At 39.1% G+C, this 17028-nt stretch overlaps 1 protein-coding gene across 10 annotated transcripts in view; it reads right to left on the reverse strand.

Moving 5' to 3' along the window:
• The window catches only part of THRB (thyroid hormone receptor beta), a 323409-nt gene that overhangs the window by 62615 nt on the left and 243766 nt on the right, over positions 1-17028 (reverse strand). For 9 of the 10 annotated variants that reach the window (XM_015597222.2, XM_025039045.1, XM_025039047.1 and 6 more), the window contains one exon: positions 4083-4343. In XM_015597222.2, coding sequence (XP_015452708.1) covers positions 4083-4343 — 261 coding nt within the window. Of the gene's footprint in view, positions 1-4082; positions 4344-17028 lie in introns of those variants that run through there. The other variant, XM_015597233.2, reaches the window with a different exon arrangement.

The raw sequence follows: 17028 nt of genomic DNA on the forward strand, positions 1-17028 counted from the left end.
CTTGTGGGACTTGTGGGACCCTGTAGTTTCCAGAGAGGAGTTCAGGAGAGTGTAAAAGGGCTGAGTGGAGAAGCCTTGTGCAATATAAGAACTGAGGTGATCAGGGCCTCAGGCAAATAGAGTGGGACTCTTGGAAGGGCTCAAGCCCCAGAGGGAGGTGTTGCAAGGTCGACTGACTAAGCAGAACATTTAGTTGGCAATTAAGGTAATAAACTAGGCCTCGAGGAGGGCCCAATCAAGACTGAATAGACTCAGGTGGCTCCCCAGGTGAGTCAAGGACTGGAAGAAAAATGTGCATTCTCTTAGTGTCCACTAGGTGGCAGATCCTTTCTTATACTAAGAGCTTGAGTACAGTATTTTCAGGCATTTCCTCATACCCAGGTTTTAAGAATCACTTGGAGGGCTAGTTAAACATAGGTTCCTGAGCCCCTTTCCGGAGTTTCCAATTCAATAGTCTGGGGCGGGGCCTGAGATTCTGCATCTCCAGCAAGCTCCAGATGCTGCTATTGCCACTAGTTGGAAGAACTGTGAGCACCACCAAATATATTATCTCAGACTCTGAGAATGAAGGTGGGCAGGAGAAGGATGTGGCCCTGGTGGCTGAGCTATCAGTTCAAATTGTTACAAAAACTCCAGTCAGGTGTAGTGTGGAGACAGAGGGTGGCTTGGGGCAAGAGAATGGGGTCAACTTGCTTCTGGACGGAAATAGCCTCTGGTCCTAAAGCAGATTTGAATTGTGGGCTCTGTAGCAGAATGTAAAGTCTCCAGAACTCTCATTCTAGTTAAACGTGTTATCCATTAATTTCCTTAGAATGACCGAAGCCGATAAGAGCACAAGTGTATGCAGGTTAAAATGAAAGCAGCATTCAGACCAAAACAAAAAATAAAACATTAGATAAATATCAAAAATAAGACTAAAAAAATAAAACATTAAGGATACTATAAAGCATAAAGCAGTGATTCTCAAATTATTTGAATTGAAGGACCAGTTAAAAAAATATCGTTTGTTATGGTCCTACAAGACTTTTACAAAGCTCTGGCTATGTATGACTGACAGGCAAGTTTTACAATACACAACTGGTCTATACCCTGTTCAGCAGCGTAAATCACACATTTGAATGTCAGTGGCAATGTCAAATTACTGTAAGTTTCTAAAGCTTTCTCTCAGTTTCTGTACTTGCATCAACAGAGAGTGGTAAAAGTAATAGTTTGCAAAAGGATACCCGTCCACAAACCACACTTACAGGTACACAGATCTAGACTGGCCAGATTACTGATTTGGGAGATGGGCTTATTATGCCTCTTCAAGCAGTCAATTTGTTTTTCTGGCTCCTGCAGTGTAGAGCCCTAACTTTTTGTATCCTTGAAGACCTCTTAGTTCTTATCAATTCCATTTGGGGGCCTTGCAATGGGGCTACTTAGATGTTCTTTTAGCCCTATTATTTCTTTATGCTCAAACATCAAGGACAATCTCCCGCACATAGTAAGTACTCAATAAAAACACTGATGGGTTGAATGCATGGAATTATAGCCCAGGACTGAGATATCAGGACTGAGATATCAAGCATGCCTGCGGACTAGAGAGAGATATCCAGGAAATAAATGCCCAGCATAGATGTCTATCAAAAAAGACCTCTCCTCACAGTGACTACATAGAGCTTGCTGGCAAGTCAAGTAGATCAAGAAGAATCAACTCCCTACCCCCTCGCCCCCCAAAAAAAAGAACATTGTTTCCCTGGCCTCACCAGTGCCTCACTAAATATAGGTGTCCAGTGAGAATGAATGTTCAGTTCATAAGGTTTTGGGGCCAGGACAATGTAGACTTCCTGGTAGCATTTTCATGCTGAGCCAAGGTGCTGGCCGACGTCCATGCCAAGGTGAACTCTGAGTACTCTGAAAACTACAGGAGAGTTTATCTTAGTTGTTTTCCTTTTAATATGAAATTCTTGAGGAAGGACTTTAATAATTTAATTATGTTTTAAATTAAATAATTCTCTGACTTCCAGTAGAAGAGAGCTGAATGAATGCAAAATGGATGATCAACTCTAACCTTCCTGAAACATTATGTCCCACCTCACACTCATCTGTCTTGCTCCCTTCTGCCTTCCTTACCAGGCACACAGCAGAGCCCAAGGAATTTATGCGATTTAATGATGCACAGCTAATAATAATGATACTTGCTATTTAAAGAGCACTGTATGAGAGGTACTGTGCTAAATGTTTAAAAATATTATCGTATTTAGTTTTATCAATAATCATATAAATTTGCTCAAGGACAGAAATTTGGAAGGGCTAGGATTCTAGCCCAAATATGTCAGACTCAACAATTTATGGTCTTAACCACTGTATTATACTTAGGGTCTTGGACCTAACTAGAAACTCCTTCCAATTTTGCTTTTAAGGTGTACCAACAAACTGAAAAGCATGTAGTGCAGGGAACTATAAATACCCAAGGCCAAGATTTCTCATAAATGATTGAGACATAGACAGTATCTATGATCAAATAAATGAATAAATGAATAAATATGGGTACCAATTGTGAGTAAATCAAATTTAGTTTGTGAGGCTCTTAAATTATGAGGATACTAAATTTCCTGTTGGCATTTCACTGTAAACCAAGGACTGACATGGTTTTGATGCCAGCTCATAAAATCTGAAGATACAATCTGGTTGCAAATTCTAAGACTAAATCGCAATTGTATTTCAAACCAACGTGCACATACCAACACAGACATACCTGTTCTATATCCTGACTCATGTGAAAAAACTTATTTTGCTCTTTTTCTAAATAGCCCTTTCAATTTCTCAAATCTCCTAAATAATAAAGATGAGAGACAAACACAAATCTTCCTAAAGAGAATATCGATAGTTTTGACTGTTCTCCAATCAGAGGTTATACCACTATTTCATTATTATTTTAATCTGAAACAATCTGCACACTCAACTTCCCAGGTCAACTGGTAGTTCCAAGGAGCTTTTGAAGTATTTTCAGAAAAGCTAAAGGACCAGCAGTTTTTTTGAGAGGGATAAATATAATTATGTGTTTATGTTTAAGTTAGAATAGTTTGCAACAGATTTTCATAGCTCATACATAGGAGTCTTTTACAAACTTTTGTCCATATATTTTGGTACGTGATTACGTATATTTTGGTACATGATTAAATTTTTAAATACACAATTTAAAGTTTTATCATGAGTCACAATCTTTAAATAAAAAACAAAGGTCCCACCCTTTTAAAAAAATGCTGAATCAAAAAGAATAAGAAGTTATATGGACTTGGACATTTAAAGACACAAGTTAATTTCTTGGACATTTAAAGACTAACTTAAGAAGCAAAGATTTTGGGGAGCCCTAAGACAATAAAGCGATCAGCACAAAGACATCTGTCAGGGTAGAGGTGACCTGAGGTAAAGGCCAGTTAAATCTCATGTAATCAGGAACTTATGCCAGTTTAACATGTTTTCTATGAGGTGACAACCTCCTAAAACCATAATCTAGCCTTTCAGGATGATGACACAGGGATTTAATGAGTTAAAAAAACAAAAACAACTTAAAACCTCTCTTTTGAACATGAATTGTCTATTTAGGTTAAGGGTAGACTTCGAGATCTTACAAACTACTGGCACTGTTGGGGAAAGAAATGTATACACAAACACTACACATCACACCACATACACACCACACCACGTACATACACCACAGACATTTCATATACACACTGCATCACACACCATACACACATACCACACACCACATACACATACACACACATTTCAAAGCAAGTAGTTCTATAATGATAGCAATGTCTGTTTCTACTCAGATTCAAAACATAGGATTAAAACCCAAACTAACAACCGTTCCACTAGAGAAACAAAAACGTCTTCTCCCTGTATCCCAGCACGGCATGAAACTGAAATTAACTACTTTCTTTTGGGAACCACTTATTTATATATATTTAAAAGAAGATTTGGGAATAAAACACTTCATAACAGAATAAATGAAGACTGAGCATGTAGTTACAACAGAGATTTTTTTTTTCCTTGTTGAAACACTGGATAGGGTCTAGTAAGAATCTGGTTACCTTTACATTTCTTCTCTTCCGTTTGGAAGGTCTGGGTACTCGGGACACTCTGATCGCTCACATCGTCATGGTCCAGATGGAATATTGAGCTAGTCCAAGTGGCCTGGATGAGATGTGGCGATGACTGTTCATTTTTCAGCGTGCTGCACCTCTCCGGATGGCTCTTCCTATGGAGGCAGGCTTCAGACATTCCTACTAGCTTCCAGTCGTGTTCTCGGTCTGGACAGTGCTTCGGTTTGTCCCAGGCTGGAAGGCCATTTTCTGGAGGGTTGAAAAACATGAGATGATGAGCTGTTGGCATGGTCAAGGTTTTGTCGAGATGAAGTTTTGGAAGGCAAGTTGTTTTCTCAATTCTTTTGGGCCGACGATATTCACATGCATCTCCACTTGAATGCAGTGATAAGGTGCAGAATTTGTCAGCCTTGGGCACATAGCCACCACAGTTGGATTGCCTGTCGTGATCAACACATTCACCCTTATTTTTAGTGCCTAGAAAGACATTAGTTCCTCCATGGAAAGGCTGTACTTCTGCCAGTTCTGCTTCCACAGCAATGGCCCAAGAGCAAGTGTACACCAATTTATGTTACTGCTTAGATGACCATTTGAGGTCTTGAGGGTCAGGGCTGGCCAAGAACACTTTTCAGATCCTTAGGACATAAAACATCTAGGATTCAGCCTTGTTTGACTTGGATTTTATCACAGGCTGACCTGAGGGGCACCCTGTTACTTAAGTGGGACACGCTCACGTGGCTACGCTGAGTGACAACTCTGTTCTCCTTACTACCTTCTACCCCTAATGGCCTAAAAAAAGGAGGCTGGATCTTCAAATAGAAATTCTGTAAATGATTTCAGTGTAGCCTCAAATTGGCAATGTGATCCGATGATGAAGAAAAGCAGATAATGCTTTAGTTTTGGGGTATATTAACAGTCCTAAAGATAGACTGATGAGCTCCAGATCTCTTTGGATGAGGTACAGGCAAATTATTTATGTATATTATGTTGTTTTTGATTCAATTTATAGGGACTTGAAGTTCTGCCCTCTAGAAATTGGGAAAAAATGGCAGTACATAATGAAAACTTTCTCACGCTAACCTCCCCTGGTGGCAAATTTTACCTCTTTGAATATCTTTACATGGATATAAGGTAGAGAGTGAAAATGAGCAAGCAAATATATATATTTGTATATGCATACACATCAAAAACATAACCCATCTAGTCATTCATATTTCCAGATGTTCTTAGCTTACTATCTGTTGAAATGAGAAAAAATATAATAGAGTTCTACTTTTAAAGTGATCATATACAGTGATTGAAAGACTATAATTTATAAGTGAAGTTTTAAAAACGGAATTTACCAAAGGACCACAGATATCCATATTAGATAGACAAGTTCATCCTGATCTGTGCATAATATGAATTTTAAGGGAATTTTAAGCTGCCTTTCAAACATTTAAAATGAATTTTAAATTATTTAACACAAGGGTTAAAAATGGTTTAGGTTTTCATAAGCACCCTCTCTAAAGCTACTAGATGTCTTCAGCTGATTTTGGTTAGTATGGTTTCTCTGAAAGTGTAACCTACTCTGAATCACTTTTGGAAGTTACATTTACCCTCAGGTTACTATGTGAAAATTCTGGTACCCAGACACTCCATTTCTGTTCCAGCCGAAGGCTGTGAACAACTACAACAATAAAGCTATAACACATGATTTCTTTGTCATAGTAAATGGAAATGCCATGGCTTGAAATATCTTAACTTGGCCGGTAAGCAATAATCCCTTTAAAAAATGATACAATATGATAGCTCTTGGGTATAACACTTGATCTTATTCAGAGAAGGGCCCTGAAAATTCACTCTATGCAAAGAGCTGTGTTAGGTATTGTATGAGGTCAGTTAGATAAACTTGGGTCTTTTCTCCTAACAGTTTATGCGACATTCTTCAATGCATGGTGAATCATAAAAGGTCTGGACTCAACCATGCCAGCTACTGGTACAATCACAGGCACCAATCTCACCAGCCATTAAAAGAAAACAACAGAATAAGATCTTGAGAGATGGTATTACATTTCAGACTAAACATATCTATGTAGTATTCATTTCAAGTCTCTATTATCCATGAGGGTTTGAGGTTTTCATGAGTTAAATATAAAATTACTGAATGCAAGAGTTAATTCTGGGCCAAAAGAGATTCATTATACTTCTCACTCATGCATGTTTCTGTGATGTCTATTTTATTTTCAGGAACTCTCTAAGTCCTCGGCGAATTGCATCCTATAAAGCTCCATTTTAAGCAATGTTAAGTTGTCACTATTTTGTAAAACCTCTGATATTTCTTTTTTTTTTCCTGAAAAAAATTCTGAAAATTTGGTATTAATTCCCCTGTCTGAACAGAAATTAAGACATACAACCAAACTGAGTAGTCACTGCTCCCTAGTGAAGGGAGTTAGCGAACATGCTTGGGTGAGAGATGCTGAAAGGGACTCTACCCAAGAGGACATTCCTCCGGAGAGCACAGCCTACTGAAGCTAGCTCAGCATTTCCCCTGGGCCAGCAAGAGTGAGGTTTCTTCTAAGCAGGGGAAATAATGTTTGGAGTGAGGCAGAGGATAGGCTTGCCTTCCATTTTCCTAAGACAAGAAGGTGAAATGGTTTGAGAAAAGGGCTTTATTCATGGAAGGCATTTGCAAGCTCATAATTTCTGTCTGTAATTACATTCATGATAATGATATTCAGTTGCTTAATTGGCAGTTTTATTGGTTGGGAGCACTGCTGGGAAACCTGGGGACTGAGAAGTCCTGGCTGAGTCATGAGAAAACTCAAGAGAGATTTATACAAGATTCTTGATTCTCATTCTCTCTAAAATGGTGGGGGGCAGGGAACAAAGCATTCCTATTTCATTCCCAAGGAGGGATAAGACACCTACCACACCAGGCTCCTTAGGTTCTGCCTATTGGGTATGCTGTCATTGGGACGAACTATAATTTACCTCCATATATGTTTGCTTGGCGATAATAGTTTTCAGGAATTTCCTGTTATATCTATGTCTAATGCTTTTCTCTTTTGGTTCCTCAAACACAAATCAATGAGATATATTTTTTCTAGAGGGATTAAAATCTCAAAGGTTAAGTCAGTGATTCTCTAACTTTGTTGAGCATCAGAATCACCTGCACTATTAAAGAGCAGAGAAGACCAGGCTTATTGAAGTAGGATGGGGCCTGGGCATTTGAATATTTACTAAGTTCTCCAGCTGGTTCTGACATCCAATTGAATTTGAGGTCCACAGGGTTAAGAAAATCTAAGGCAAGAAAACAGATTATTGGTAGGTTTTGGATAGGGTGCAGTTTCCTTCTCAGACTAACGTTTTACACTGTCTAGGAGTAAATGTGTATTATAATTAAAAATTCATCAATTGTTTTGGGGTCTACTGTGCGAAGCACTAAAAGACAGTTGTTAATTATATGTTATCTTGTAGATCGCAGCTATGGATGTTAAGTAAATGATCAATCAAAAAGCCTATTGTTCTGAGCATTATCTGGGATACAAGGTACACAGTAGTAGAAATACATTTTTTTTAAAAAGGAGAATTCTAGAAATGATCTATTTTGTTATTCATATGAAGTATAAATCCTTTTCTTTGTAATGGATCCTAGCTAACTTTTAAAACTTCTGGCTTTTAAAACTTCGTATTCCAGACATCAAGACAATTAATCAATTTAATTAATCAGTTATGATGCAAATTAATAAATAAGTAGAATCAAAGAAAATAACTAGATCGGGACATGCGAATTACTACTAAAATAACTAGGTACACATTAGCCTTGTGTCTCCAGGGAGCTTAGATTGGAATGATTGAGTTTGCATTAGATGACCGTAATTCTAGTGACTTCAAATGACATAGTGCTGATCCAAAGGGTTCTTTTGCAAAAGAGAAACAAACAGAAATCTCATTAACAGAACTACCTACAGCCTATCTCTGGAAATTTCATTAAAGATGATAGAAAATAAATCTGTCCATCAAAAAAGGGAAATTATATCAAAATATTCAAGTATTTCAGGACACGGAAGCCAATTGATACCTTAGAAAAGTGCCAAGGCAAAGGAAGTAGGATTACGACAAAGGGTCAGAAAGGGTCAGCTGAGTAGGCGAGGATTTCACAGCACTCATTACAAGAGTGTTGAGTTTGCATTAGGTATTAAGACCGAAAACCATATTTTGTATTAGAGGGGATGTGTATGTAAAATGCTTTACAAATTCAGGGAGTATAAAGAATTATCACTGTGTAGAATCAGGCTATTAAGTGGGATGTCTCTAATTTCCATGTTAATTTTTTACTTCCACCCAAAGGTCTTAGCCTTGTTAAATTCTCAGACTTTGTACATATCAACTGATTTTTATTTGTGGAGTCATGTAGAACAGGAGACTAATATTTGGCTGAACATTTACCATGGGCCAGGTACTGAGCTAGACACTTTCATTCATCTTCATGAACATCTCTGGATGGACATAGTAGTATACTGCTCAATTGACAAGGAACCTAAAATTCAGAGAAGCACTTCGCCTGCTTTTTCATAGCTTTTATACTGTTAACAGACATATCCTCATTATTTGACTTCATTTGATGAGGAGTCATTGGCCTATTCATAGGTATCATTTGATTAGCACTTTGAAAGTTCTTTGTTAACTATGTTTGTTATCTTATTCAATTTTCCCAGTTACTCATTTATATTTACCAATAATCTCCCACAGAGCAGCCAGAGTGAGCTTTAGAAAATTATACCTCAGAGCAAATTCTTTGCTGCTTGAAATCTTCTGATGACTTATCAATTTCAGAATGAAGTCCTAAGGCCCACAGGACTTATTCCCATGCTGCTGAGCCCCTCTCCATGGCTCGGCCCTTGCTCTCTCTTCTCTGGACACATGGGCTTTTTCTAATCTGTAAGGTTTATTCCCACCACAGTGTCTTTGCAGAAGCTCTTCCCTCGCCTGAAGTGCCCCCTTCCCAGCCCTTATAAAACCCCCTCCTGATGTACCAAGCGCAGTTACTGGGATCCAGCCCCAAACCCCCTTTTACACGAAGGCTGGATCTCCTCTTTTAAAGAACCTATCAAGGTTGCATTTCTTAATGAAGATAATTGAAAATGGAAAACATAATGGGCTGGATCTGTGTATGGCCCTGGGGGAGGCTCTGTTCTAGTGGAGGAAGGAGAGGAGGGAGTTGGAATATCTGAGCCCCAGCTCTTCCATGTAGTGGCTGAAGGGTTTGATCTTGGGATCAGTGTTTTCACTCATAAAAGTGCAATATAATATCACTTATGGGATTTTAATAAGGATCGAGTGAAATAATGTGAAAGTATTTAGTAATTAAGTGCTATTCCAGTGTAGGTAGAGAGGTAACTATTTAATCTATATCATGTATGTGACCATATATATCTCTTTCTGTCCACAAGGGAAAATACTATTAGTAAAGCAATGTTACTTTTATTAATACAAAAACTTACGTTGAGTGGATATAGCTACTTTACCCTCACCCTCGCTATTCACCACCATCACTACCATTACCACCTGGTTCTACACAGAATCTTTGTACACATGAGGTCGTTTTTTATGACATCCCACTTCCTTTTGACCCCCTTCCTGTTTCCTCTCTCTCTCCTCCCAGATACTTGCTATTTTCATTTGTACTCTGGGTGTTCAGTTCCCACTTGGGCAGACCACCTACTCACAAATCTCTCTGTGACCTTGGGTAAGTTACTTCACTTCTCTGTATTTCAGTTTCCTCATCCGTAGGATAAGAACATGCTATTGTTGTGATGATTAAATAAGTTAATCCATTCAAAGGTCTTGGGACAAAGATGCCCACCACATTGCAAGCACTAGATTAGTGTTAACTCTTTATTTATGCACACAAATTGCCTCTTTCCTTTGCCCCATCCTCCGAAATCAAGTCTCCTTTAAACATGACTTTCAAAGAACATCTCCAAAAGAAAGGAGTTTGATAAATGACTTCACACCGCTATGTTAAGGCTGAGAACCTGGGAGGAGTCACCCCTCCCAGCAGAAGTTGTGTTTTAAAGATGTCTGAAAGCATGGGGCCATGGCCTAAGGAATGAATGTCTAAAAGTGGATTCCTGGCTACTGTGTAAGGCAGAGGGGAGAGGCGTTTTGGAGAAGTGGGAGTTTTCTCTAAGGCTGGCCTGACCATCATCATACCTGGCTTACTCAGCTTGATGGGTCAGACAACATAATAATGAAGACACAGGTTTGATTCCTACTCAACCTTCAAGGCCCAGCTCATTGTTTAAGTTTTTTTGAAGCATCCATCTACCCTCCAAACTTCCATAACACTTTCCATGTATCTCTCTCCCTCCATGTGCTTTTTACTTCGTGATATAATCATCTACATACATGTATAATTTCTTTATTTTTTGGTAACACTCACAGTGCCTAGCATGATGTCCTAATTAATATTTTTTGTATCCTGCTTAGATTACTAGTACATTGTAACTGGGTAATCTGGTACTTTTCAAAGAGAAAACAACATCTTAGGCACAGAGTCTATCCAAAAACCAGTGGTAAGTAACAAGGAGGACTCATTACTGTTAAAATCAATTCAATGCAGATTTTCTATTATTAATAGCATTATCTCTCCAAAACTGCTGGTAAAAATGAAAAATATTTTGCTTTTGAGAAGTGGGATAGGATAGTGGATAAGAACATGGGCTCTACTCATCAAGGTTCAAATTCTGACTTTGCCATTAATTAGCTGTGTGACTTTGGACAAATTGTTCCTTCTCTTTGGAACTCTGTCCTGAATATCTGTATTTGTCTCTATCTCTTCTTCTGTAAGACAAGAATGTACCGTGTCTACCTTGTGTTGTGTCACCTTTTTTCCTTTGTTGGACACCGATCGATTTATCCATCTCTCAGTTCCCACGGCTATAAGTGCTCACATAATAAGATCAAGAAATAAGTATTGTGTCTGTTACTTTAACTGATGAGAAAATAAGGGTGGAAAAAAGTTAACTGTTTTTCTATTTCGAATGTGTTACAACGTACTGTAATTATTAATTCACCCTGTAGATTGTGAGTGCCTTAATAACTAGGACCATAATAGCTTGTTTACCTTTGTGCCCCAGCATGTAGCACAGGGCCTGGTCCATCGACGAATGCTCACTGCTTTGAGTGGAACTGAATTAAACTTGGCAGTTCTCTGCATCCCCTCCCTCTCCTCCACAGACAGTGGGAAACAGGAATCACCGAGAGAATCCTTCTCCCTTTGTGCTTGTTCTGTCCTCCTGCTGCTCAGCTAAATACCCTTTCTCATGATCTTTTCTTGGTCCCCACACTGTTTCCCCCAAAACTTCTGTTTCTTTACTTCCTTCTTTTTCCAAGAGCTATATGTCTGTGGCTATTTCAAGATCTGGAGCAGACGTCTCTAAAGAAACTAAATGCTGGGGTTTGAGAAGAAAATAATAACCTTTTCTTTATAACCTATTTGAAAATTTAAAAAGAAATTAACCTTCATTAACATTGTATTTATGCACATATAGAATGAATGAATAAATGAATGAATGGAATACTAAGGAGCAGGTAATATGCTCAGACATTCCAATCAGGGTGTAGGCATCTGAAGAATGGCTGTTGCTTCACTCCTGAGACTTTATAAACTAGGATCTGCTGAGGCCTTTGCTCAGCCTTTGTCTAGTTACATGAAATGCGTCCTCTAAAATATTTTCTTGTAGGTATAGTGTTGCAAAATCAGCCTTTTTGTTCAGGTAGGCTGCTTTCCATTGCTACATGGTTTCGTCTTTCTTTTATTGGGCACCTGCCTGTTAATTTTCTCTCTTGCTAAGACTGGCCTTCTCTGTCCCGCGTGCAGATGAATTTGTTTGCTATCACAGAGGGTTTCTCTTGTTTCATTGGCAGGGATTCTCAGTCCATTAAGTGCGTGAGATCTGGGAGCTCCTGAGAGAAACAAATCTTTTCCTTATCTGGCTGTTCCCACTTCTCCAGTTTTCCTGTCTATTCCTGTCAATTAGGCAATCACCATCCAAATGAAAAACAATCATCATAACTATAGAAACCTCAGATAATTACTCTGAAACTAGAAACTACAATAATAATCTCTTGATAAGTTAAAACCATTAAAATTTTTACAAGTGTGTGTTTAGAACCTTCAAATGGCATGCATGTTAATCTATTTTAAAGTTTACCTTGAAACAAAGTAAAAAAAAAACAAAACCCAACAACATGTGTTCAGAGACCCTGGTGGAAACTCCACTTGGAATTTCACTGCCTGAAACATGGCAGTGACCAGGTTCATGAGCAACGTCTTATAATTATTTAAGCACATATGAGCAAGGTCACTGCTGGGACACTGACCAGAGGCCCCCAAAACTGGGAAAGTACTTTCCAGAAGACACAATGGAATCCTCCTCTAGGAGCACTCATTTGGTTTTCCATAATTCATACCGATTTAATCAGAGAATCCTCAGGTCCATGACTCAAACTTTGAGGTAATTACACTAAAGGCCACAGAGATTCCATTTAGGATATTAGAAAAGCTACAGCTGTAGCAGAAAATTTCATATTAAAGAGCCCCAAATGCACATAAAAGGGAACAGATGTATACTGCCAGGATTAGATTTCTCCTGTACACACAAACACTAAGATTTCTGATTATAATTTCATCCTTTTAAGTTTTTCCTTTCTTGAGATAACCAACAAAATAATAAAAGTAATAGCTAACATTTAATATATGCTTACTATCTGCCAGGCCTCCATTCTGAATACTTTACATTAATCTTCACAATAACTTTACGAGGTAAAAATATTATTCTCACTTTTTAGATGAGGAAATGGGCACAGAGAGGGTAAACAATTTGCTCAAGGTCACACAGTGACTGAATGATAAAGTCAGGATCCAGACTGAAGTAGGTCTAGCCGACCATGTCACTTGTTTATGGGAAGTCAACACCAAATGGCTTAGGTGATCATCACCAGCAAAAGAACTAAATTCAGCTGACTAAAATACATAGTGAGAGGTTTGAAATAAAGAAACTAAAGCTCGGAGAGGTCACTTTCTTACTCAAAGTTACCCAGAGAGGGGAAGAGTTGAGATGGGTCTTTTGATTCTTCGTCCCATGATTTTAATTGAAAACATGTATGTAGTTTTTGGTATATAACAGGAATTTACTGCTCAATCTCAACACTGCTTCAAATTCTGACATTTTCACTCTATGCCTCAAACATTAAGAGCTGTTTTTCTAATTAAAACTTTTTTCTTTCCAGTAAATTTATCAAACAAGAGACAGCTGTGCAGAAAGTGATTCCGCCTCCCACACTGGCTGCTGCTGCTAATTTTTCAAAAAGTTAGTGTTTATGGTGGTGTGGACTCTGACTCTGAGTGGCCCAAAAACTTAGAAAAAAAGGCAAAAACAAACAAACAGTAGAACAATTAACCTAAGAAAGAATTAATTTGTTTTCTAACTGTCCATCTGAAAAGTTAAAAGATCACCAAATGATTGAGAACCGACAAAAGAATCATTTCATTTTGAGTTTATGATATTGAAAGCTAACTCTTATAGAGGGCCTACTATGGGCCAGGCATACTAGGTGCGTATTGTGTTTTATTCACTCATCATAACAATAACTGTGAAGGAGATGCTGTTATTAGCCAGTTTCATAGGTGAGGAAACGTCGGCTGAGAGAACTAAAGATATTGCCCAAAGTTACGGATAGTGAATGGGAAGCAGTTCTCATAACCACCACACTGCATTCTACAGATGGAACAATTGCAGCCCAGAGAAATAAAGATTTCAACCACAGTCACAAAGCTAGTTAAAGGGCAGTGCTGTGCCTAGAACCTTCCTCAAGATGAGCCAAGCTGACCTGATGGCAAATGGGAAATCCTATGGAATTATGATGGACCATCTCTTAGCACAAATATTGCTTTGAGAGAAGTTCATTTATTTCCTCAGGAAAGACGGCTTCAGGAAGCAAAAATCTCTCCTCAAAAAGAATGGAGTCAAAGGGCATATTTATTTAGAAATATAGGAAGGACACTATGTCCAAATGGTTTGTTTCATTTTGACCAGGGAACAATAGTGTCTGAGAACACTGATGCTTGGGAACTTAAAAGGTGTGATTTTTTGAGGAAAGAAAAAAAAGGTCACAGCTTAAGACACAAACATTTACGACTTTATGAAAGTCTGGCCTGAGATTGTATTTGTTTTTCTGGTTAGATAGTAACAAAAAGAAAAAAATGTTGTGCTGTTAGCAATTATCCTGTTGGTCTGGCATCTGTCTATAGATCACAGCTTCTGCCCAGGGAACCGAGCTACCAAAATGGCAGCACCAAAGTACTTGGCAGCCTAAATCCGGCATGTTCTCTTGCATGTTCTCATTGCTGTATTTACACAGGACAAAGTGACAAGTTAAGTGGAAAGTGTCACAAAATGACCCAAGCAGAATAGGCATTGTGTCTCCTGGGACTGTCTTGTTTATAACTGCTTCAATTCTAGAAATAACATTTGCCTGGAAAGATGAGAAAAGTGGGGAGCAGGAAGGACACGCCAAAGTGAGGAAGAGGCTCTGGGAAAAAAATTCCATGACCTCTGTATGCGGGTTATTTGGTGGATCCATATATTGACTCAAAAGAGACACAGAGACTAAAGTTATCGTGAGCAGCTACGGGGCAGCCCCCAGTCTGGCAGTCCTCGCCTAGGCTTTTGCCTTTCTGGGGACAGCTTACAATGTCTAGAGACATTTTTGGCAGTTCCAACTTGGGTGTGAGTGTGTGTGCCCTGCTGACATCTAGTGGGTAGAGGCTAGGGATGCTTCTAAACATCTTACGATGCACAGGATAGCCAACCACAACGAAAAATGATCCAAATTGTCCCCAAATCAATAGTACTGAGGCTGAGAAAACCTGCCTTAGGCAAAACTGTGAGGCGAGTTTCTCCTGGCCTCTGATGTAAAGTGCTCTTACTGTCACCCTAGGCACTGGAGTCCCTTCCTCATTTACAGCTGCTATCATTTCCTCCCCACCAATCAGTGTGACTGATTTCAGGAGGAATAGTCTGATTGAATGACTATCCCCTAAAGTGTGAATGACTAATAGATTTAGCACTAGCAGAAACACCTGTATTTTAAGTGATTCATTAATTTAATCTAAATTCAGTTCCATTCTGTGAAATTTTAGCATGGTTGCCATAATATTGTGGACAGCTATCCAAAAGTGAAAGAAATACTGTAAGAAACTTCCTGTGCCTATAAACCTAGTTTACTTTCTCTTCATCACTAATAGTGACTAGTAGGTTTTGATATAAATAGGGCCCAGTGTTAGGGTTTTGAAATGTCTTGGTTACCATAAGTCCCAGGCCATCTTCTTTCTGATCTGCCGTGGACCTATTTTTGGATGGCATGATGAGTTGGCTTTTATTTAAAGTGAAGCAGACACAGCAGGAACAAAATAATTAGCAGTATGGATGAGCTTCAGAGTCATTTCTTCTAATTTTAAGGCTTAGAAACAAGATTTTGCTCTTCTTTATGCTAGTGTATGATGATGCCAAACCGAAGTGATCCTACATTGGAAAATCCACATTGGGGTGACTTCATGAATCACTTTACTTTGTTCCCCACTTTACCTTTGTTCTTCTGACCATTGGCTAGGGATATGTATGGTAGCTTGCTGTGTAGCGATATTCCATGCTGAGTTTCAGAGGCAAATTAACTAGCTCAATTGCTCCTTATCCAATGGGCTCTGAGTAGTACAATTAAGAGAACAGTTCTTGCTACGGAAACCTTAGGGCTCACACCAGTTCAAACAACTCATTTATAGAAAAGGAAATTGAGTTCCAAGAAGGTGGCCTCGTTTGTTCAAGGCCACTTGGACAGTTACAAGGAAAGTCAACCCTTAAACCCCACGAATGCGCCAACTCCTATACAAAGTTCTATCAGAAGCCTCCCACGTGACATGGAGGGAGATGAGATAGTCAGGTAGTCCTCATCCAACTGAAGCAGGCGCCTTGTTTCCGGAACTATCAGCCTTTGTCTTCCATATCTCTGATCTGTCCTCAAGGTTAAGGCAGCTGCTTATTATTTAGGATGAAATGATATTGAGCTTAAGCCTTCAGATGGTTCTTCATGCCACAATAACTGGCAGACTTTCTAAACCACTGCACTCCTGAGGAGTGGCAGACCATGGTATTCTGTGGTGGGGTGGACGACTCTAGCAATTTGGCATGATGTGAACAAAGGGAGTAGAGGACAGTGGAGAAAAGCTATAAGGATGCCAAGTAGACCAGACCCTTAGATGGCTTGGGGAGGAGGGAGGGAGGAAGAGAAGGAGGAGAGAGGAGAGAGGAGGGAAGAGATAGGAGGGAGGAGAGAGAGGAGACTAATTAGGAAGTGTGTTTGGAGAAGTTATCTTTGGACTGGGCCAAACTGTCCCAGGATCAGGAGTCCCATACTCTGGCTAATTTCATTCTTGTCCTCTTGGTCAGTGCATGTGGAGATCAAAGGCCTTTCTTCAACTAGTTTGTGACACAGGGAAAATTCTTGTGATGGGTAGGGGCTTGACAGGGTCAGAAAGCATAGCATATTCTTAATCTTGGAAATTTGGAATCCTAAGCAGGACTGTGTAGTTTGAAAGGAGACGGCATGGCTACACCTACCCCTGCCTGAAAACAGAGATTAGGCTCATCACAGGTCTGGTCAGTATAACCTGAGGTTTTCTAACAGCAAGACTGGGTAAGAATCACACACAAAAGGATCTTTAGGAAATTCTTGTCTGGAAAGGCAGGAACAATATAGTTAGATATATTGTGGAGGCAAGCCAGCAGCAAAAGGCTTCTAGAAGCTTTAGTAATAGATTTTCACTGGTGTTTTCTTCCACAAACATCTTAAAGGGATATTGACAGTTTTCAAGGATCAGGCCTGGGAA

The sequence above is a fragment of the Pteropus alecto genome, unplaced genomic scaffold (assembly GCF_000325575.1).
Source record: "Pteropus alecto unplaced genomic scaffold, ASM32557v1 scaffold10, whole genome shotgun sequence".
Taxonomy (NCBI): Eukaryota; Metazoa; Chordata; class Mammalia; order Chiroptera; family Pteropodidae; genus Pteropus; species Pteropus alecto.